This window comes from Chiloscyllium plagiosum, chromosome 50 (assembly GCF_004010195.1).
Source record: "Chiloscyllium plagiosum isolate BGI_BamShark_2017 chromosome 50, ASM401019v2, whole genome shotgun sequence".
NCBI lineage: Eukaryota > Metazoa > Chordata > Chondrichthyes > Orectolobiformes > Hemiscylliidae > Chiloscyllium > Chiloscyllium plagiosum.
In genome coordinates this window covers 8,046,817-8,070,765 of record NC_057759.1, presented here as the reverse complement: position 1 = coordinate 8,070,765, position 23,949 = coordinate 8,046,817, and the positions used below count along the sequence as shown (strand labels likewise).

Below are 23,949 nucleotides of genomic sequence, written 5' to 3'. Positions count from 1 at the left end.
CCTAACCATTATAATGTTGATATTCATAAATAGTCATACCTTGTTTAACTTTGCCACCAAATTGATCGTCCAGCAGCGAATTCACAATCAGTTTATAAATCATGGCCTGTGCACGCTCAAGATCAGTCAGTCCCAATGCTCTCTTAATTGGTGAACGCATGACAGCCCGTTTCACCATGTGGCGCATCAGAAACTGGAGCGCAGTTCTCATTTCTCCATCGTCCTGAATAACTGGTGACCCAGCACAGTCTGAATTGTGGCCATTCTCAGTTAAAACCTTTGGGATCAGCAACAATTCTGCATACTTGCTACAGCTAAGTAGAACACTAAGTGTCTTCATAGCACCAAGACACAAGTACGATAACTGAACTGCTCGAATTTCTGATTGAACTAAATCATGATTTCTCAGTACATGCTCATGAGGCTTTCGTTTTCCTTCCAGCAGATGGTGTTGAGAATCTAAACTGAGATGCACGGAATCCATAGTGCAAGTTGAAATGTCATTTTCTGATCGTGAATTGGAAGCTCCACCTTGCATAATGCCTTTTGTCTCCTCAGCTGACTGTGTGATCACTCGATCAATGGTTTCTTTAGTAAGATCTGCCTCGAATTTCTGCTCCATCTCTGCTTTGTCTTCAGATTCGTGCCTGTGCTTTTTCTCATGACGTCTTGCACTCTGTTTAGTTCCCTCTTCATGAACGCCAGTTAAGTAGGTGAGGTCTAGCAGCAGAGAAGCTGTCAACCCACGGAATCGTGAGACATCAAAAGGCAGTGGGTCACAGGGTTCCAAGTTGTATAGCGGTGTGTCACTGGGTGACCAAGAAGTAGGGAAGCTTTAATCAGATTCAGAACGACATGGATGAAAGCAAGTGAGGGATAGAAAGGAGGAATGTACAGAAGACAGTTATAGAAGAATAAACATACGGATGCAGAAAGACATGAATTTTATGGATTAGCAGACTGGTGTAAGTGTAAAATATGTAAAAATTCACTTTTTAAAGAGAGGAGAGATAAAGATAAATGAATCACTCTCTTTCAATAGCTTAGAATCTTAAACTCTAATTTTGAAGCAAAACTGTACATGCAAGCAAGACTTTCAAATGTCTATTAATCTTAAATCCTTTCCATAGCAGCTTCCCAAGTAGTGAATTTACATTTATATCCTTAAAAAGAAATTATAAGAATACCGCAATTTAAATTTGGAAAAAATCAAATGTTATCCAACAATGGGATGTCAAGATCAAGATAAATTAGAAAAATAAATAATTCACGTAAAAATATTTGCCATCTCAATTATTTTTTAACATTTCACTTAAGATATAATTACTCAGACGCAAGGAACTGAATGAGTTAAAAAATTGATCGACCCCATAAATTTTTATATTTTTATAACACTATGTTTTTAAAATGAGCGAGGCTTCCCATTTTTCCAATGATGGCCTCCAATTAATTCACAATTTGAAATGAAGGGACTCACTATTTGGGGCGGCCCGGTGGCTCAGTGGTTAGCACTGCAGCCTCACAGCACCAGGGACCAAGGTTCAATTCCAGCATCTGGCTGTTGTGGAGTTTGCACATTCTCCCAGTGGCTGTGTGGGTTTTCTCCGGGTGCTCCGGTTTCCTCCCACACTCCAAAGATATGCAGGTTAGGTGAATTGGCCATGCTAAATTACCCATAGTGTTAGGTGCATTAGTCAGAGGGAAATGGGTCTGGGTGGGTTATTCTTCGGAGGGTCGGTGTGGACTGGTTGGGCCGAAGGGCCTGTTTCCACACTGTAGGGAATCTAATCTAATCTAATCTAATCAACAGCTGTACAATGGGTTTGATTAACAGGGGCTTTACCAATATTCAAAGCCAATCACAATTTGTGACAATACTGTCACACAAAGGCCTGGGTTTTGAGGTGGTAATGACAACTAAAATGTTAGTAGTCGTAATCATTAATCTACTAAATTTGACAGTAAGTGTACAGATCCAGAAAAACAGAAGTTACTGTGAGAAATTCTACACTTTGTTATAGAGATTCCTCCAGTTTGTAATCATTGGAAAATTAATGAAATGGCAAAATTTCCCACTCTTATATTCTTAGTCTTACCCTTGAAAAAGTTTATAACTTGTTGAAAGGCATGCAACTTGTTTAATGGCATATTTGTTCTCAATTACCACTGAACATCCTCACACACCCCCATTAAAAATTAAGTTTAGACTTCAGAAATGTAAAATTCTCAGATAAAATCTCCATTAAAAAAACTGTAATTTTCATCTTTGTTTCCATCTTTTATTTTGTTATTTAAAAATTTAAACTAAAAGTAAAGGGATTCAGTACTTAAAATGTTCTGATTAACGGTGAGAATACTTCACTGTGACTAGCTTCTTGCCATTCTTATTAACATCATTGCTTCAGCATGCCTAGAGATCCCTGCAGTGTGGTGCCAAATTCAAACAGTTGCCAGAAATGTGGATGAATTCAAAGAGCACTAGGTTTTGTGGGAGGCTTTTGTTTTCTAATCAATCCACTCAAGAGATGGTATTACACACCTCTGGAGCTGGTGGGACTTGAACCTGGACCTCCTGGTTCAGGGGTAGGGACACGATCACTGAGCCACAAGAGGGCTGTTTTGTTCAATCGTAAAAGCTGCTACTTTGCAAATGATTTCAAAATACAGCCACTACTTTAATTTACACAGGAAATGTAATCAATGCATGTATTTGTTGAGATTAAAAAAAGGAAAAACTAAAGCAATCTGTGCCAGACAACTTTGAAGAAGAAAAATCAAAATTGCAGAGAAAAAAAAATCAGCCACAGAGCTAATTAAATGACTAACCACTTAATAAGTGTATGTGAATCTGACAGACTTTACATATTTGGATATACTTTGAATTAAATTTGCATATGTGGGAGGAGATGATATATTGGTAATGTGAATGGACGAGTAACCCAGAGACTCAGATTAATAGTCTGGGAACATGTGTTCGAATCCTACTGTGACAGATGGTAAGATTTGAACTCAATAAAATCTGGAATTAAAAGCTTGTCTAATGCCACTGTATAGCTATTGTCGATTGTTGTAAAAGCAACTGTTTCACTTATGCCCTTTAGAGAAAGAGATCTGCCATCCTTGTCTAGTCTGACCTACATGTGACTCCAGACCCACAGCAATGTGGTTGACTCTGAACAGCCATCTCAGCAATTAGGGACGGGCAATAATGTTGGGTAGCCAATAACACACACAGCTCACTAATGTATTAACAAAAAACAATTGTTTCTGCATTCTCCAGTGGAGGCCTGTAATTGGAGGGCTCCATTTGGCACACCAAACAATCTCCCCACCCTATCCCTGTATTTCCAATGGCTAACCCACCTAACCTACACATCTCTGGACACTACGGGCAATCCAGCATGGCCAATCCACCTGACCTGCACATCTTTGGACCGTGGTAAGGAAACCAGAGCATCCAGAGGAAACCCACGCAGACACAGGGAGAATGTGCAAATTCCAACAGCCTGAGGATAAAAATGAACACAAGTAGAAAAACATATAGCGCAGGAACAGGTCCTCCAAGCTTGTGCCGATCATCATTCCCTTACTAAACTCCGATCGTCCTTCTCTAACTAAATAAGAAACTTTCTGCCCTAATTCAGTCTGTATCCCTCCATTCCCTCCCTATTCATGTAACCAACATGCCTCTGAAATGTCACCAATGTGTCTGCTTCCACCTCCTCTTCTGGTAGCGCATTCCAGGCTCTTACCATTCTCTGTGGGAAAAGCTTCCCTCATTACATCTCCCTTAAACTTTCCTCCTCTTATCTTGAACCTGTCCCTTCTTGTAATTGAAACTTCAACTGTGGGAAAAAGCTTCTGACGATCCATCCTATCTATGCCTCTCATAATTATGTAACAAGGCTTTTGTATAGCTCCAACTATATGCCATCTTTTGTACTCCTTGCCCCTGCCGATGAAGGCAAGCATGCTATATGCCTCCTTAATCACCTTGGCCACCTGTGTAACACTTTTAGGTAACCGTGGACCTGCATGCTCAGATCAGTCAGTATGTTAATATTCCGAAGAATTCTGTCATTTAAAGATTAATTCACACTTTAATTTGATCCTCCAAAATGGATCACCTCGCATTTGTCTGGATTAAACTCCATTTGCCATTTCTGTGCCCAAGTTACTAATCCATCTATATCCTGTTGGATCCTTTCACAATTGCTGGTACTATCAGCAACTCCACCAATTTTCATGTCATTCTGCAAGCTTTACGAATCAGACCACCCACATTTTCCTCCAGATCATTTATATCTACTACAAACAACAGAGGACCCAATATTGATTCCTGTGGAACACCAATAGTTACTGAAAAACACCCTTTCAATGCTATCCTCTGTCTTCTATGACCCAGCCAGTTTTGCATCTATCTAGCCAGCCAACCCGGAATCCCATGTGATTTTAGTTTTTGAACTAATCTGCCATGTAGGACCTTATTAAATGCTTTACTAAAGTCCATATAAACCACATCCTCATCAATTATTTTTGTCAACTCTTCAAAAAATTCATTCAGGTTGGTAAGACATGACTTTGACCATATAAAACCATGCTGCCCGTCACTAACTAGTCCATTTTCTTCCACTTTGCATATATCTTGTCCCTCAGTACCTTCTCCAAGAACTTCCCTACCAGAGACATCAGGCTCATTGACCTATAGTTTCCTGGATTATCGCTGCTTCCTTTCTTAAATAAGGGAACAAAAGGGTCCTTGGCACTGTGAGGCAGCAGTGCTAACCACTAGGGACAATAAGGGTTCAAAGATTGCACTTGCTTTAAATATGACCAGTCACAGGGAACACGTGTTCCATGAATATGTTAACACATTTGTTTGTAATGCATTGCTTACAGATCTACATGCATAAATTACATTAAAATCTTGATTATTAAAAAGCATGGAATTTCCTGAAACAGTTTTCCTGTCATACACTACAGTTACAACCTCAAATGTCGTAAAACAACATCTGCTATAAATCACTGTGGACAACAGAAAAAAAAAGTATAATTTATACACAAGCGCAACAGATAGAAAGAGACATGGCCATATGCATTATAAATACTGGTAAACAAAAACAATCAGCTCCACTAAAGATTAATATCATACCTACCTTATTGTTATTTCAGCATCATCCCATTGTACTTTTGCTGAAGTGCTCCCTTCTTTGAGTACGCCTAAAAGAGTAGCATGCCTCCCTGTCTGCTTGTGAATGCACCTCCCTCCAACTCGAAGACCTGTATCAACACCACCAATTACTGCGAGTACAGGCCACACCTCAGTGCACAGGGTCCTCAGCTGGATTTCTGAGAGCTCTGCCAAACCATGCTTGCTATACTTGCTCTTTTCCTCCTCCTTACTCTCTTCTTTTATTTCATGTTCATCTCTACTTTGCACAGAGCGACTCTTTTTTAATTTCTGGCTGATTTCTTTGATGCAAGATTTGACTTTCTGCAAACGGTCCATCATATTTTTGTTTATACAGTGAGTCCATTTGTCTGAACGATGCAGAATACGGATGAGTTGAATAGTGGCCTCTGCCAGGACAGTAGCTACAGGACTACAGATAGGATCACCAGGTAATAGATCCCTTGGAGTGCCCCGCATCTGCACTTCACAGATTTTAACCTGGAAACAAAAGAAGTCATCAGGTTCAATTAGGATTGAAAGAAAGTATATTGTCAATGAAAAAGTGGCCAATTTTTGTTTTGCACTTCATGTTACTGGAGCCCAGTAGATTCCAATTTTAATTAATTGCTCAAAAAGAATAAGTTCCATAGAACAGAGAACATTACAACGCAGTACAGACCCTTTGGCTCTCGATGTTGCGCCAACCTGTGAACCAATCAGAAGCCCATCTATCCTACACTATCCTATTATCATCCATATGTTTATCCAATGACCATTTAAATGCCCATAAAGTTGGCGAGTCTACTACTGTTGCAGACAGGCCGTTCCACGCCCAGACTACTCTGAGTGAAGAAACTACCTATGACATCTGTTCTATATCTATCACCCCTCAATTTAAAGCTATGTCCCTTCGTTCTAGCCATCTCCATCCAAGGAAGAAGGCTCTCACTGTCCACCCTATCTAACCCTCCAATTATCTTATATGTCTCAATTAAGTCACCTCTCCACATTCCTCTCTCTAACGAAAACAGTCTCAATTCCCTCAACCTTTCCTAATAAGACGTTCTCTCCATACTATGCAACATCCTGGTAAATCTCCTCTGCACCCTTTCCAAAGCTTCCATATCTTTCCTATAATGCAGCGATTAGACCTGTACACAATACTCCAAATGTGGCCGCACCAGAGTTTTGTACAGCTGCAACAATTACCTCATGTCTCTGGAACTCAATCCCTCTATCAATAAGACCAAACACACTGAACACCTTCTTAAAAACTCTAACAACCTGTGTGGCAACTTTCAGGGATCTATGCACATGGACATCAAGATCTCTCGGCTCATCCACAACTACCAAGAATCTTATCATTAGCCAGTACTCTTTATTCCTGTTACTCCTTCCAAAGTGATTACCTCACACTTTCCCCATTAAACTCCATTTGCACCACTCAGCCCAGCTCTGCAGCTTATCTATGTCTCTCTGAAACCTGCAACATCTTTCGGCACTGTCCACAACTCCACCGACCTTAGTGTCATCCGCAAATTTATGAACCTATCCTTCTACGCCATCATCTTGGTCATTTATAAAAATGACAAACAGCAGTGGCCCCAAAATAGATCCTTATGGTACACCGCTAGTCACTGTACTCCAGATGAACATTTCCCATCAACCACCACTCTCTGTTTACTTTCAGCTAGGCAATTTCTGATCCAAACTGCTAAATCACCCTGAATTCTATGCCTCTGTTTTCTGCAATAGCCTACCACAGGGAACCTCATCAAACACTTTACTGAAATCCATATACATTACATCAACCACTTTAACCCTATCCACCTGTTTGGTCACCTTCTCAAAGAACTGAATAAGGTTTGTGAGGCATGACGTATTCTTCACAAAATCCCTAATCAACTTATTCCTGTCTACATTAATTATAAATCCTATCTCTTATAACCTTTTCCAACACTTTGCCCACAACCGAAGTAAGGTTCATTGGTCGATAATTACCAGGATTGTCTCTACTCCCCTTCTTGAACAAGGTGACAACATTTGTTATCCCCCGGTTTTCAGGTACCATTCCTGTCGACAATGATGACATAAAGATCCAAGCCAAAAGTTCTGCAATCTCCTCCCGAGCTTCCCAGGGAATTCTAGGATAAATCCCATCTGGCCCAGAGGACATATTTATTTTCACACTTCCCAGAACTGCTAACACCTCCTCCTTATGAACCTCAATCCCATCTAGTCTAATAGCCTGTATCTCAGTATTCTCCTCAACAACATTGTCTTTTTCCAGTACTAAAGAAAAATATTCATTTATCACTTCTCTGATCTCCTTGACTCCACACACAACTTCCCAGTACTGTCCTTGATTGGCCCTAATCTTACTCTAGTCATTCTTTTATTTCTGACATATGTTTAGAAAGCTTTAGGGTTTTCCTTCATTCTACCTGCCAAAGTCTTCTCACGTCCCCTCTTGGCTCTCTCTTTGAGTCTTTCCTGGCTAACTTGATTTCACACCAGATGATTACCAGATGCCTTCTTCACTATCCTATCTAGCTGCGACTCCACTTTCAAGGAGCTATGAACCTGCACTCCAAGGTCTCTTTGTTCAGCAATACTCCCTAGGACCTTATCATTAAGTGTATAAGTCCTGCTAAGATTTGCTTTCCCAAAATGCACCACCTCTCATTTATCTGAATTAAACTCCATCTGCCATTTCTCAGCCCATTGGCCCATCTGGTCAAAGTTCTGTTGTAATCTGAGGTAACCCTCTTCGCTGTACACTACACCTCCAATTTTGGTGTCATCTGCAAACTTACTAATTGTACCTCTTATGCTCGCATCCAAATCATTTATGTAAATGACAAAAGGTAGAGGGCACCCATCCTTGTGGCACCCCACTGGTCATAGGCCTCCAGTCTGAAAAACAACCCTCCACCACCACCCTCAAAGTCTTTGAGCCTTTGAGCCAGTTCTGTATTGTACAAAACTAGAACAGAAATATAATCAACAATACATTTACAAGTTATATTGTCGCACACAGAATTAAAATGTCTTAAAGATGGATAACAAATTGCAATCTTGGACCCCACAGTATACTTAAAACATTGAATGCAGAATCCAGCAATATAGAACTTAAGGGATTTCTTAATAATTCCCCACAAGTGTTAATACAGTAATTCTTCAAACTGCCTTACCATTCACAAAGACTATCAATTCTTCATCTCTGCTAATGCAATCTTGAAATTCTGTCTCAAGAACTTCTCTTTTGTAGACTGTTTCAATGATTGCTCCATTTCTGGTCATCCTCCTCCTTTTCTGGGTGTATGATCAGATGGACTCTAGAATTTTCATTCCAGTCTTCACTCTTAGGTACAACATCAGCTTTTCACTGGCCACTAGCTTCACTAAGCTCGAACTGCTCATGGATTTTCTTTTTCTAAACTCTAATCTCACTCACCTGCATCAAGCAAATCCTTCTTGTTAACCTTTTAATTTCCGTTCTCAGCTGCGCTAAACTATACCAGCACACATCTTCTGATTTGTTAAGTCTGTTTGATAATGAAATAATAGGGTGGTAGACATCCCAAAATTACATCTGCTACAATAGGACTATTGCTGTTTGATGGTATTGACTCCGCAGGCAAACAGTTAACTATAACCAGCAAGAACTACTACTCCTTTAAATTCTGCTGATAGGGTCACTAGTTGTGGCAAATGCAGAAGAGACAAATTTGTGTTTGGAACAGTAGACAGCAGTGCAACATTAATGGCTTCAATTAGCCTCAGGTCTGGTGCTGTGGTGGTGACTAGGCAGAATAAGCATTGGAAGGTAGAAGCGAGAGTCAAATTAACTAAGGCTTGGGGAGCGGGTTTTGATAGTCAGGGTGAGAATTAGGCTATCAGTGGAGATAAGAGAGTGACCAGCTATTATACTGGACCAGGCTAGATACCCACAAAACAGTTCAAGAAGGTAGCCCAGACTCTAACTTTGTTAGATGTTTTAAGCAGGTGTAACACGGATATTCTAGGAGGGATGCAGCAGGTCAAACCACTTAGTTTTAAGCAAAACAGAATTTACTTACAATATTACTGAATGAAACACAAAAAAAAAACACAATAGCGAATAACTTAACCTACTGACCCAACAGACCATCCCCACCTAATGATGCTGTTCCCAATACTTGCAACAATCTCCATAAATATCCCTTGGCACAAAAGGTAGAACCAAACACAGCGTCTTACAGGAGAGATGTCAGAGAGGGAGGACCAGCATGGACCTGCTTGTTTGGGTTCAGCAACTTCAAATACTGCCTGATTGCTTTCAGTGAAAAGCCAGACTGCAAAAAAAACAAATTAACCCAGAGCCAAGCTGAGCTGGGAGAACTGGCGACTCCCTTTTCATTGTACAATTTTTAAACTTGAAAGTCTTCTGCCTGAGGCAGTATCTGTTAACTACAATCAAATTGGCCCCGAAACCCTTTAACTTAGATTTTTCAGAGTCTCTGTCTTTTACAACTCTTTGAAAAAAAAACAAGAACACCATAACCTTGTTAAAGGGGCAGCATCGTCACACCCCTTAAAAAAGAGATGAACCATTAATATCGAAAGATGGCTTAATTTTAAAACTCTTTAATCTCAAATTGTTAGGGTACTACAACATCCATATACAGTACATTGACAATAATCATGCAAACATGCACTACTACATTTTGTTTCAGAGTCGAAAGTGGTGCTGGAAAAGCACAGCAGGTCAGGCAGCATCCGAGGAGTAAGAGAATCGACGTTTTGGGCATAAGTCCTTCTTCATTCCTGATGAAGTATCAATTCTCCTGCTCCTTTGATGCTGCCTGACCTGCTATGCTTTTCCAGCACCACACTCTCGACTCTGACCTCTAGCATCTCACTTTCTCCTACATTTTATTTCAGCCTATCTTAGTACTTGCGAATGCCTCAGTTTTGGCCCATTTCTCATCTGCCTGAATGCGTGATGGTCTCTATTTCGTCATTAAGACATCATTTTTAAGATAATAACATTCAGGGATACATTTGTATTCTTTTCCTGTGTATGCCATTTGATTTAATTACTTTAAATTTTCAGGTTTCTGCTGTAACTCAATTGATTTGTGTGAGCGAAAGATGTCAGCTGTGTCATCCATTGGTTCCTTGTTTGTGTCAACCATCTAATCAAACAGGGTCTCTACTAATTCAACTTCAACTTTCTTATCTGTACTCTTTGATCTCTCCTGTTTCAACTCGTGACTTAGTGACCACGTTATCGTGCCGTCCAGAAATATGTGTCCTGCGATAATTGAGTTGCCTAACTTTCCACTGGCTTTTCAACCACAGTATGGACCACAGCTACCTGTGACCCAGCTGTATCATTAGGAGGACAAATTGTACTCCTGGAGCTGAGTGTTTGTCCAGCACTCCTACCTCGAATTCTCCACTCTTCACTGGATACTCCAACCTCACTTTACATAACAGAGCGCTTCTTGTCTCACTGTGAATTCCTGTTACTAGCACCTTTTCTGGCAATAGTCCTTCAGAGGTACATATCCCCTCATCTTTCAACATCACAGATTGAGAGGATCCTGTATCTCTTAATCTCTTATCTTCTACTCCTGCCCAATGTGCGTAAACTTTACCTTTGCAGGTATATGGTTTAATATTATCTGGCACTTCCCCCTTAACCAACCTCTTGACTAGCTTGTACATTCTGGTGCAGCTTTCTAGCCTCCACCGTGCTTTCCATTACCATTCCAGCAAAATTCACTGGCTTATCTTATTTTCCTATATCTGGCTTTCCAATGCTTTTCCGAACACTATTATTTCATGTGGCTTACTTTATTGCAGTGAGAACACCAGAGCTTTTCAACTTCTCTTTTTCTTTCAAGAGTTTCTTTTTTATCTTGTGGCAAGTTATCTTTATGATCTTCACCAAGGTCCACCTTTCCCTTTCCACGTGAGGATTTCTCAATTTCACAAACTTCTGTTTCTCACGGATTGAAATCGATTTTGGAAGATAAACTTTGATTTATGGGCCAACTCATAATCATCAGCCATTTCAGCTGCTAATCTTGCCACTTTAACTCTCTGCTCTTCCACACGAGTTCTCACTACTTCAGAAAGGGGATTATTGAACTCCTGTATAAGAGCCAATTTCTGAAATTCAAACTCCCCTCTCATTCTTCCTTTCCTCTCTTTTCTCCCTCTTTCTCTCTCCTCTGATTTTAATCATAATTCAAACTGTTTCATTTCTGTTGCCCTTTCCTTGTCGTTTGCCTTTAACTTAAGCTGCTTCATTTTCAACTGAATTTTAGCCATCTCTAAAGATTCTGATGCCATTTCCAGAAAATTTAAATGCTGAGCGTTAATGTAATTACCTCACAGAAGGAGGTAACTCCGACTCTAGCTTGTCTGCTAATCCCAGCAGTTTGGCCTTAATTGCCTTTTGCAAAACCCTCAAAGTCATTTCTTCTACCCCAGAAAACTCTTGATGACTGAAAGAGCTATTGCTATCGCAAGCACTGTTTAAACCGATTGAAATCAATACCCAGAACAAAAGACCTGCCACTCACTTCCTTTGAGTCCAACAATCCTAATAGCAAATCAGAACTATAGAACAAAACCCACAAGAAGTCCCAATCTATTATGGACCAGGCCCGACCCCCTGAAAACATTTCAAGAACGTTGCCCAAACCCTAACTTTGCCCATTGTTTTAAGTAGGTGTAACATGGATATTCCAAGAGGGGTGCAACTGGTCAAACTACTTAGTTTTAAACAAAACAAAACGTTTTGCAAGATTACCGAATGATTAGATTAGATTACATTACAGTGTGGAAACAGGCCCTTCGGGCCAACAAGTCCACACCGACCCGCCGAAGCGAAACCCACCCATAACCCTTACCTAACACTACGGGCAATTTAGCATGGCCAATTCACCTGGCCTGCACATTTTTGGATTGTGGGAGGAAACCGGAGCACCCGGAGGAAACCCCGGGTCTCTGGCGCTGTGAGGCAGCAGTGCTAACCACTGTGCCACCGTGCCGCCCACGATGATTCACAAACAAAAAAGAGAACAGAATATCGAATAAACTTAACTGTCCCAACAGATTATCCCACCTTAATTATGCTGTTCCCAATACTTGCAACAATCCCCATAAACATCCCTTGGCACAAAAGGTACAATCAAACATAAGTTCTTACAGGAGAAATGTCAGAGAGAGAAGACCAGTATGGACCTGTTTCTTTGGGTCTAGCAGCTTCAAACACAGCCTGACTGGTTTCAGTAAGTAGCCAGTCTGCAAATCAAATCAGAGAAAAGCTGACCTGAGAGAACTGGCCACTCCTCTTTCATTGTACAAGTGTTTTTTTTAAACTTGCAAGCATTCTGCCTGAGGCAGTATCGGTTAGCTTTAATCAAATTGGCCCTAAAACCCTTCAACTTAGACTTTCAGTGTCTGTGTTGTATAATCTCTCTTAAAAAAACAAGGCCATCATAACCTTGTTAAAGGAGCAGCATTGTCACACCATAGTTAAGTGCAATGGGAGAGTCAGGCCATTGGAAGGAAGGTGGTGTGGTAAGAGCCAACAGGCCATTAGAAGGGGAAGCAAGGTGATGTCAATGATCGTTTCCTTCTTTGTCTTGAAAATCAGACATATTATGAGATAATCCATTCAGTCAGGACACTCCAATTGTTAATTAGGAATTCTGCCAGATCTGCTAAACATTTTCTGTAATTATGTCCAATAGCAACTCCAAATAGAACCTGAATTCACTTCAGATGATTATCAGGATATCCCCAATTTCCAGTTACAACAATAGCTGTGCCTTCATCTATCTAGATCTCATTAACCCCTCTGCCAAACAAGTTCTCCTTTAAGTTGCTCCTCAAAACTAATTTTTGGACCATTTTTAGTTACCAATCTTAATATCTCTTGTAGCCAGGTGGCAAAGTATTGTTTAATAACTCTCTTATGAAATGATTTGGAATTTTTTAGCATTTAGAAGGTGCTAACCCAATGCACAATACAAACCACAATGAGAAGAGGGAGGGCTCTTCTTGGACAACATGTCCCATTTTATATTCCATTGATCCAAACCTCTTTAGCAACAATTGGATTGAATTAAGATGTTCCTTGCTGCTTAGAAAATCTACTATGTTATTTTGGGGTTGCTACTAGCTGAAACAGATTAGTGCAGTAGTCTGCAGCAATACACCCGATAAGAACTATATAAAACCAATTTGAAATTTGACATGTTTTCATCATATAATGCACACGGCATTAGAAAAAATGTCTATGCTCGAACACTAATCTCTCAGTGGGATTGCTCAATTAGAAAAAATGTTCACCTTTTCACCAGGATTGCTGCTGTAGAACATTACGCATGGATATAATTCAGTTGCATCCACATCTTCAAAAGCTAGCTTAGGCTCCTAGAAGGAAAAGATGATGAAAGATATATGTTAATGTATATTGCATCAATAACAGCAGCTATTACTAATGGATGATTCTGTGACCCCTTTCACTTTCTACGATTGAAGATACATTTTCACAAGTAATTTCCAGTGAACTGTATATAGACTAGAATACATTAAAACAGTAGTACACACCTTATCTAAACTTAGATTTGCTGAGGCAAGAGATTAGCAGAAATACTATCTGAAAATTTCTTGTTTTTTAAAAATCTTTACATTAAATATTCAGACATTTGAGGAAACAGCACTAGATTCAGGTAAGCTTAGAATGGAAAATAGCTAATGTGATTCCTTTATTGAAAAAGGGAGGAAAGCAGAAATTAGGAACCTAATTTAATATCTGGGATTGGGAAAATGTGATAAGCTATTATAATATCATAACAGGGCACTTATAGAGTCAGAGATATAAGGCATGGAAACAGACCCTTCAATCAAACTTGGCCATGCCGACCAGAAATCCTAAATTACACTTGTCCCATTTGCCAGCACTTGGTCCATTTTCCTCAAAATCCTACCTATTCGCATACCCATCCTTTTAAATGTTGAAAACTCTCTATGTGAAAGGTCCCTTTTAAATCTTTTCCCTCTCATCCTAAACCTATGCTCTCTAATTCTAGACTTCCCTACCCCAGAGAAAAGACCTTGTCTATTTACCCCACCCAAGCCTCTCATGATTTTATAAACCTCTATAAGTTCAAGGTATTCAGGCAGTGCCAATATGGTTTATCAGAGGAAAATCATGCTCAATGAATTTATTGGCGTTCTTTGAAGAAGTAACTTGCCCTGTAGATAAAAAAGAACCAGTAGATATATTGCATTTTGACTTTCAGAAGGCAGTTTATAAGGTGCCACATTGAAGGCTATCACAGAAAATAAAAGCTCAGTGTGTAGGGCGTAACATATTGGCATGATAAAAGATCGGCTTTTTCAGGCACGCAGGCTGTCATGAGTGGTGATGACCTCAACTCTTTACAATTTAAATTAATGATTTGGATGAAGTGATCAAGGCATGGCAGCTAAATTTGCTGATCACACAAAGGTAGGTCAGAAAGTGAGCTGTGAAGCAGAAATAAACATCCTATAAAGGGAAAGAGTGAGCAAGTGAGCAAAGATCTAGCAAATGGCGTGCAATATGGGAAAGTATGAAATTATCCAGTTTGACAGAAAGAATAAAACAGCATATTATCTAAAGATGAGAAGTTGCAGAGTTCTGAGATGCAGTAGGACCTGGGTGTCCTACTGCACAAATCACAGAAGATTAGTATGCCAGGCCAGCAGGTAACTAGGAAGATTAATAGAATGTTATGGCTTGTTGCAAGGGGAACTGATTGCCAAGAGGAGGGAGGTTATTCTTTAATGATAAATATTGTTGAGACTGCAGTGTGGAATGCTGTGGAGAGTACTGGTCACTGCACTGACAGAAAGATGTTAATGTGTTGGAAGCAGTTCAGAGAAGGTTTACTACACTAATAGCTGGAATGAGTGGATTGCCTTATGAGGAAAGGCTACACAGGCTAGGACTGTATCTTCTGGAGTTTAGCAAGATCAGAGGTGACTTAACTGAATCATATAAAATCCTGAGGGAACTTGACTGGATGAAGGTTGAAAGGATGTTTCCTCTTCTGAGAGAATATAGATCTAGAAGTCATAACATAAAAATAAGGGTTCCCATTTAAAATGGAGATGAGAAAACATTTGTGTCAGCCTTTGAAATTCTCTTTCTTAAAAGGTAGTGGCTGCAGTATCTTTAAATATTTTAAATGCAGAGATAGCTAGATGGATAGATTCTTGGTGATCAAAAGAATGAAAGATTATTGGAGATATGCAAGAATGTCGAGTTGAGGTTAAAATTTGTTCAACCATGACCTTATTGAATGGTGGAACATACTTGAAAGGCCAGTGGTTTACCTTCACCCTTTGTCCATAAGTGTACTCAAAGAATTGGGGTGTGTGATGAACTTTGACCCAGAAGTAGCACAGTAAGAAAATTTAAAATTTCTGCAAAATATCCATGGAATTTAATTGATTACAAGAATGTTATGAAAAGGATGTCAAGAATCTATAGCAATTGCAAAAGGGATCAACTGCAATTTTCTTGGAGAATAAATACTAGTCTGAGATCTGGTGACCTTCTACCTGGAAGCAGTACCAAGAAGAAGTTAGTTAAATCCAGACGTCGCATCACCATTAAAAGAAAGCTACAAAGAGTTAAAAGCAGAGATGCTGGAGTGTGAAGAAACAGGTGCGAACACAGAGAAAACATACAGAAACAGAAAGAGAGACCCTGAGAATTCTTGGGGGAGAAGAAATTCACTCTTAGTGAGATTAGGTTTCTGCTTAGCCAGAAAGGAGGCAGGTGAATAAAAAAGTTCTAACATATGGTAAATTGTTTGAATAGCACAGAGATGCTAAAGAGCTGTTTTTTTCCCCCAGAAGTTGTCAAACCTTGAACCAGGGCATTATTGGTTTGTCAGTTGAAAAGAAACTCTTAAAGCTACACCAACAACATTGTCTTGACCTGAGGGTGAGATGATTCATAGAAGTATGCCTTTCTAATGATATCAAAGTATGAAAGTCAAAGGTGCTAACTGTTATCAGATTGAGTCCTCACTTCATGAATGAAGACATACTTTGAAACTGTATAAACATATCATGCCATTTTGTCCTGCGAGTGATGTCAACATATTGTAGAAAGACTACTCTTTGTTGTATTAACATGCAAGTTGCACCAAATCTAATTCATATTACAGTAAAATCTATAAAACCTTGTTGATAATCATTCAGTCAATTTAATTATTTTGGTTTACGGCCTCCCCCAGGTGATTCATAACAATCCTAGAAAACTCAGCCCTTGCTTTTTGTTTATAGTCTAATTCTCATTAGACAGTGTTTTTTTTAAATAAATTACACTTTAAAATAAATTTTGTTGTGTCAATTGGTCATTCATTCCTAAGATAAATAAGAAAACCCAGAAATACATTAATACTCAGAGTTGATGGATAACCAAGGACTTATCTTAATGCTAACCCTTCAACATAAATACGCTTTATCTGCTCTATCATTGATGTACATCGTTTAAAATCAGAGCTTCATTCAGATGGAACAGGTAATAAGGAATGCACTGTATTTCACAAGTTTAAATTTAATTCCTTCTGTGTAAGGACAGAATTTTTAATTTTGCTGAATAAGTGCCTGTAAAAAGTGAAATCCTAAAAATCGAATCGACTGATGTATACTTTATCAGTTGTAACAGGGTAAGAAGACCCTTTTTCTCATAACAAGATCAAAGTGACATCCACTTTGGCACATTGTGGATAGTGAAGAATTTCTACTCTAAACTGGTTTGCTATAACTGGGTTTACAAACAGAGAATATTTAGATTAGTTCACCTCTCCATTTTTCCCAAATGAGATGGTCCTGGCCTCCATATCCAACACACATGTTATGTAGTCTCCTTGAGTAAAGCTGAAGAGGGTGAGTGTCTGCTCCCCATTGTGGTACAGATTACCACTGTAAGCCCTGTACAGCCACATGTCTGAGGTAGTCCGATGGTTGAAATCGTGCACAGGCCAGCGAGATACTCCCACACAGGTACCTTCATTACCTCTATTTTCTTTAACTATATAGAACTAGAAAACAAATTTTGAAAGTACTCGGATGATATTCAAATACACAAAACAAAAAGACACTGTCAAACTGGATCACATTTAAAAGGGACGCAATTCAAAGTCATTTGGTCTTAATATTAAGGTATTTTAAAATTTCCATTAATTATTAATATACCTTCCACTGATAACATCCAGAAGCAATTCCAGTTGATGCTAAACCATAGCCCTTTCCACCACTACCATGAGTCAGAACTTGTCCATTCTCCACCACGCAACACTGGGTTTTCTCAGGATCAAATGATACTTCCTGGACAGGGAGATTTTCATCCTCTTCCTCGACTTCACCTTGCTTCGATTTAGTTGTAAAAACATATCATAAAACATTTTCCAAAGTGAATTAAACATAAAAATGCAACAGAATGTCAACACTCAAATTTAAAAAAAAGGAACAGTCCAAAGATGTGCAGGATAGGTGGATTGGCCATGCTACATTGCCCACAGTGTCCAGGCATGTGCAGATTAGGTGGATTAACCATAGGAATGCAGGAGTTATGGGCACAAGGTAGAGGATCGGTGTGCACCTGATGAACCTAATGGCCTGCTTCCACACTATAAGGATTCCAATAATTTTGCATAATTCAAGCCATACCAACGTATAGGACAGATAGCAGAAGGGCAAGAGTTAAATGCTTAAATGGGTACCATGACTCCAACCCACCTCAAGTGTGCTTGCTTCCAGTTAACTGTGGCTGTTTGGGATTGGATGAGTATGGTGATGTTGAGAAGCACTCAAGTCTTATCAATTTGGATTTAACGGCAGAAAACCAAACTACCCAGGCCTTTGGAAATCTGGCTTGGCAGTAGAAAGGACTATAAAACAATCTCCCAGTTTTGTACTCTGAGACTCCTCATAGTCACAACTTTCATACTCTTGTTGTGTACAGAATCTACCCCCAACAAAGATCCCCATTATCTTTTTGGTTGCTTCATCTATTCCACTGTCTTTCAGCCTGGCTAGCCATCAGTCAGCATATTGAATGAAAAGTCTAAAGGGCAACTACGTTCAGGATTTTGTGTATTTTGGGGCCTTCCAGCTGCTGACACTTGTCTCTGCTCCCTCTTTAATAATACAAATTCATTTTAATTCCTCAGCAAAGTCCCTTGCTTGCCAAATATTTCTGGGAAGCAAGCTTAGTTTCTCTCCAATTTGTCCGTTCTTCACCAGAAGTTATTTTTCTCTCCTGTAATAGGCCCTCATTTTGCACTGACTGATCTTATCCTTTCCACAAACCTAACAAATTTTTTACTGGTCACTTGAAGTTTTTTGCTAACTTTCTTTAAAACCAGTTTCTTGGTTACCTTTACTGTGATTTAAAATACTCAATCCTCACTCTTAATACTCTGGCAAATGTAAGCCATTCTTCTTGATCTAATACAATTTTGACTTTCTTTCATAGCTTTAAGAGGTATATTTTGTCCTAGTCTTTTCCTGAAGAAAGGTTTTGAGATAGAGGTGATGAGTTGCCCCTTCCAAGCCAATAACGTAAACAGCTTAGAACACAGAATGTAAAGCAGTACAGCACAGCACAGGCCCTTTGGCCCTCGATGTTGTGCTGATCTTTTATCCTACTCTGAGATCAAACTAACCTACATACTCTTCATTTTACTATCATTCATGTGCCTTTGCAGGAGTCACTTAAATGTCCCTAATATATCTGACTCTTTGTGTACTTGGTAAACTTACTAACCCACCCTTCGACTTCCTCATCCAAGTCATTTCTAAAAATCACAAAGACGAGAGGACCCAGAACAGATTCCTGTAGAACACCACTGGTCACCGAGCTCCAGGCTGAATGCTTTTCATCTACTACCACCCTCTGTCTTCTATGGGCCAGCCAACTCTGTACCCAGACCACCAGATTTCCCTGTATCCCATGCCTCCTTACTTTCTCATTGAGCTTCCATGGGGAACCTTATCAAATGCCTTGCTAAAATCCACATACACCACATCCACTGTTCTACCTTCATCAATGTGTTTTGTCACATCCTTAAAGAATTCACTAAGGGTTGTGAGGCATGACCTGCCCCTCAAAAAGCCATACTGACTCTCCCTAACCAAGCTTTTGAAATAATCATAGATCCTGTCTCTCACAACCCTCTCCAATAATTTGCCTACTGCCAAAGTAAGATTGACTTATCGGTAATTCACAGGGTTGTCCCTATTCCCTTTATTGAATAAGGGAATAAAATTTGCCAACCACCAATCATCTGGTCCCACTCCGGTGAACAGTGAGGGCACAAGAATCATTGCCAAAGGCACAGCTATCTCTTCCCTCGCTTCCCATAGTGACCTTGGGTAAATCCCGTTTGGAGAAAGTGAGGTCTGCAGATGCTGGAGATCAAAGTTGAAACTTTATTGCTGGAACAGCACAGCAGGTCAGGCAGCATCCAGGGAACAGGAGATTCGACGTTTCGGGCACAGGCCCGAAACGTCGAATCTCCTGTTCCCTGGATGCTGCCTGACCTGCTGTGCTGTTCCAGCAATAAAGTTTCAACTATATCCCGTTTGGCCCAGGGAACATACCTGTTTTTCAAAATTTTCAGCACATCCTCCTTCTTAACGTCAACCTTTTCGAACGACCTCAGGCACAAGTTCCCTCCAATATCTCTCATTGGCCCTACCCTCACTTTGGTCATCCTCTTGTTACTCACATAAATATAGAACACCTTGGGATTTTCCTTAATCCTACTGCCAAGGCTTCATCATGCTTCCTACTAGCTCTCCTAAGGCCATTCTTCAATTCCTTCCTGATTACCTTGTAACCTTCTAGAGCCCTGTCTGATCCTTGCTTCCTCACCCTTAAGTAAGCTTACTTCTTCCTCTTGACTAGATGTGCCACATCTCTTGTCATCCAAGGTTCCTTTACCTTACCATCCCTTCCTTGCTTCAGTGGGACAAGCCTACCTAGCACTCAGAGCAAGTGTTTCCTAAACAACCTCCACATTTCTGTTGTGCATTTCCCTGGTCTGCTCCCAATATATGCTCCACAGTTCCTGCTGGATAGCACTGTAATTCTCACACACCCCCAATTAAATACCTTCCTATCTGCTCCATCCCTCTCCATGACTATAATAAAGATCAGGGAGTTGTGATCACTATCACTGAAATGCTCTGCCTCCTACAGACCTGATATCTGACCTCCAACCTTCAAATCCAATATGCCCCCCCCCTCCTCTAGTCAGTCTATCTACATAGGCATAGACATCCTTCCTAGATACACCTGACAAAATATGCTCCATGCAAACTATTTGTACTAAGGAAGTTCCAATCAATATCAGGGAAGTTGAAGTCACCCATGACAACAACCATGTTACTTCTGCACCTTTACAAAATCTATCTCATAATCTGCTCCTCCATGTCTCTGTTGCTTTTGGGGGGGCCTATAGAAAACTCTCAAAAAAGTGACTGCTCATTTAATGTTTCTGACTTCCACCCATACTGACTCAGTAGACAAACCCTTCTCGACGATCTACCTTTCTACAGCTGTGATACTATCCCTGATTAGCAATGCCACCCTACACCTCTTTTACCTCCCTTCCTATTCCTTCTGAAACATCTAAACTCCGGAACATCCAAGAACCATTCCTGCCCCTGTGATGTCCAAGTCTCCGTAATGGCCCCAACATCGGAGCTCCAAGTACTTATCCATGTTCGAAGTTCATCACCCTTATTCCTGATACTTCTTGTGTTAAAATAGACACCTTAAACCCATCACACTGACTGTAACTTTGCCCTATCAACTATCTATCCTTCCTCACAGATTCTTTGCATACTGTATCTGCCTGTTCACCGGCTATTGCATCCTGTGATCTGTAGCTCCTATCCCCCTGCCAAGCAATCCTTGTAAGCCTCCCGCCCAGGATATTGCTGCCCCTCCAGTTCAGGTGCAACCGTTCCTTCTTGTACATGTCCCACCTTCCCCAGAAGGTATCCCAATGATCCACATATCTGAAGCCCTCACTCCTACACCAGCTCTGCGGCCACATGATCAGCTGCACTCGCTCTCTGTTCCAAGCCTCACTAGCCCATGGCACTGATAACAATCCTTAGATTACTATTCTATCGTCCTGCCTTTTAGCTTCTACCCTAATTCCTTATATTCGCTTTTTAGGTCCTCATCCCTTTTCTTGGTTTTGTCATTGGTACCGATGTGTACCATGATTTCTGACTGATCACCCACCCCCTAGGTTTTTTTAAATTAGAACAATAGATGCAGTGTAAATGGGTACAGTCAAGCTCCTAAAGTATCAGGAGTTTAGTTTTCAGTTGTTTGTGTTTTGTTACGGAAGCTGTTTCATCTCTCTCAGCCACAGCATAAGGCTGGGGTTCTCTCTCTTTGCAAGAATTTTCTCTGTGTGTTCTTTTCTCTTGGACTGGAGAAACATTGTATATGAGACAATCTATTTTACTGAATTTGTCTTTGTCAAGTGTACATTTATGTGATGTTATTATATTGGAACAGTTGTTCTTTAATAGTTAAATAATCTATTATTCTTCGATTATTTAACTATTAAAGTTTACCAAATAGAGTTAAAGTTATACCAATTCTTCATTGTTTTGTTTGTATTTTGACTGTGTGTAAGAATAAAATGTAACTTGCTTAAAGCGTAGTAGCATGACCAATCAAATTACATCTGAAACACAGGCGCCTTACCCTTGCTTTTAAATAAAATTTAAGGTCTTGGCCATCTTCTTAATAGATCTGAAGAAAGTTTGATCTGGTCCATAACAGAGCCACAGATGATTCAACTTCCCCATTGTGTGCATGTGCCTCAGAGAAATGTATATCTGTTATGGACCCTGTAGTACTTTAAATATTTGGTATTGCCTAACTAGCATTAAATCTTTTACTGCATTTTCTAATAGCCCCTAACTTGCTCTGCATTCCTTCCTTGCTCAAATTCACACATTGTAGAAGCTTAGCTGTGTATTGTAATGATCAGTCCCCATAATTACTTGATTAATGTTCTCCTAATTTTTCCTTCAATTTATTCTCATTTTGAACTCTTGTTTCAGTCATGCTATTCTTTTGATTTGTTAGCCTAAAAGGAAAGGAAATCAACTTCCTCCAAATAATGTGCATATGTACCTGAAATTTAATTTCTTGCTCTTTCTCCTTTGCTTGAATCATATGTTTTGCCTGAGCAATTGGTGCCTCCCACATGCAATCAGAGATAAGCAAGAAAAGATGTTCCACAACCTAGAAATATAAAACAAAATAGACAATAGACAGAACATGAATAGACAGCAAACAGTGCCTGAAATTTCTCTCACTCGATAGACTGAACAGAGCTTCCTATTCTTAAACACAAAGTATTTTGTGCATCGACATATCACAAGATTTTAAACCAGAGAGTTTAAAGTACAAGGGAGTTTATAATCATTCATTATTAAAAATGCTGTAATTTATAAACAGAAATACTTAGTGTTATGAAAAGGACACGGTGGCTCAGTGGTTATCACTGTTGCCTCACAGCACCAGGGTCCCAGGTTCAATTCCAGCCTCGGGCAACTGTCTGTGTGGAGTTTGCACATTCTCTCAGTGTCTGTGTGGGTTTCCTCCAACATTCCAAAGATGTACAGGTCAGGTGAATTGGCCATGGTAAATTGCCCATAATGTTACGTACATTAGTCAGAGGGAAATGGGTCTGTGTTCAGAGGGTCGGTGTGGACTAGTTGGGCTGAAGGGCCTATTTCCAACTGTAGAGAATTTAAGCATCATTTCAATAGAGGATGAGCTAAATCAGAAACAAAAACAGAAATTGCTGGAATAGTTCAGCAAGTCTGGCAGCATCTGTGGAGAAAAATCAGTTATGTTAATTAGGAAAATGTTGGTTTATATGAAGAAGATAGGGAGCGGGAAGGGAATAAGGATTAAATGATAGGTGGAGATAGAGCTCAAAGAGAGAGAACAACAGTTGGACAGACAAAGTATTAGGCAATGATCTGGCCAGGAGGTGAATAGCTACTAATGGGGACTGTTAGTGGCTAACAACGAGTTGTGTGTAATAGCAGACCATGTGATAATAAGGCCTGGTTTATAGGGTTTGCAGCAAGGAGACGGGGCATCTCAAACCCTAACTTTTCTGCACATGGGTGCAGACGGCGGCAGGGCACTTTAGATGGCAATGACGGTTTCTTGTTGCCAGCTTGGGGTTGTGTGTGTGTGTGGCAGGCGAGGTTGGAAGTGAAGGACGGGTGGACCAGGGTCTCACACAGGAGGGTCCCTGTGGAAGGCTGACAAGGGAGGGGAGGGAATACTTGTCTTGTGGAACTCCAATTTCTCTCCACAGATGCTACTACGTTAGCTGTGCTTTTCCAGAAATTACTGTTATGTTTCCTCGACAGGAAACCTAGCTTGATTGACCCTAAGTTTTATTTTTGCTAATCAGTTGCTGAACATATGCACAAAGTGGCTGCCAATGTATTTCTAATGAACGAACATCAAAATTTATTACACATAAAGGGAAAAAAAGCTACTTTACACTTTATAAGAATTGTTTGAAATACTTTTTTACAAATGTCAGTAATATAAAGATTTAACCCTTTTTCACTGAGCCAGCCTACAGATACTCAGACAAATGTCAGTGGCAGTCACCCTGCTTCCAGTTCAAAGCTCAGTGTTC

The 23,949-nt window shown here is 40.0% G+C and overlaps 1 protein-coding gene across 4 annotated transcripts in view; it reads right to left on the bottom strand.

The window, feature by feature from the left end:
• The window catches only part of LOC122544483 (probable E3 ubiquitin-protein ligase HERC1), a 248,390-nt gene that overhangs the window by 5,711 nt on the left and 218,730 nt on the right, over positions 1-23,949 (bottom strand). For 3 of the 4 annotated variants that reach the window (XM_043683720.1, XM_043683723.1, XM_043683721.1), the window contains 6 exons: positions 22,413-22,523; positions 17,438-17,611; positions 17,044-17,283; positions 13,529-13,612; positions 5,157-5,671; positions 40-833 (listed from right to left, as the gene is read on the bottom strand). In XM_043683720.1, the coding sequence (XP_043539655.1) occupies positions 40-833; positions 5,157-5,671; positions 13,529-13,612; positions 17,044-17,283; positions 17,438-17,611; positions 22,413-22,523 (1,918 nt within the window). The remainder of the gene's footprint in view (positions 1-39; positions 834-5,156; positions 5,672-13,528; positions 13,613-17,043; positions 17,284-17,437; positions 17,612-22,412; positions 22,524-23,949) is intronic. The other variant, XM_043683722.1, reaches the window with a different exon arrangement.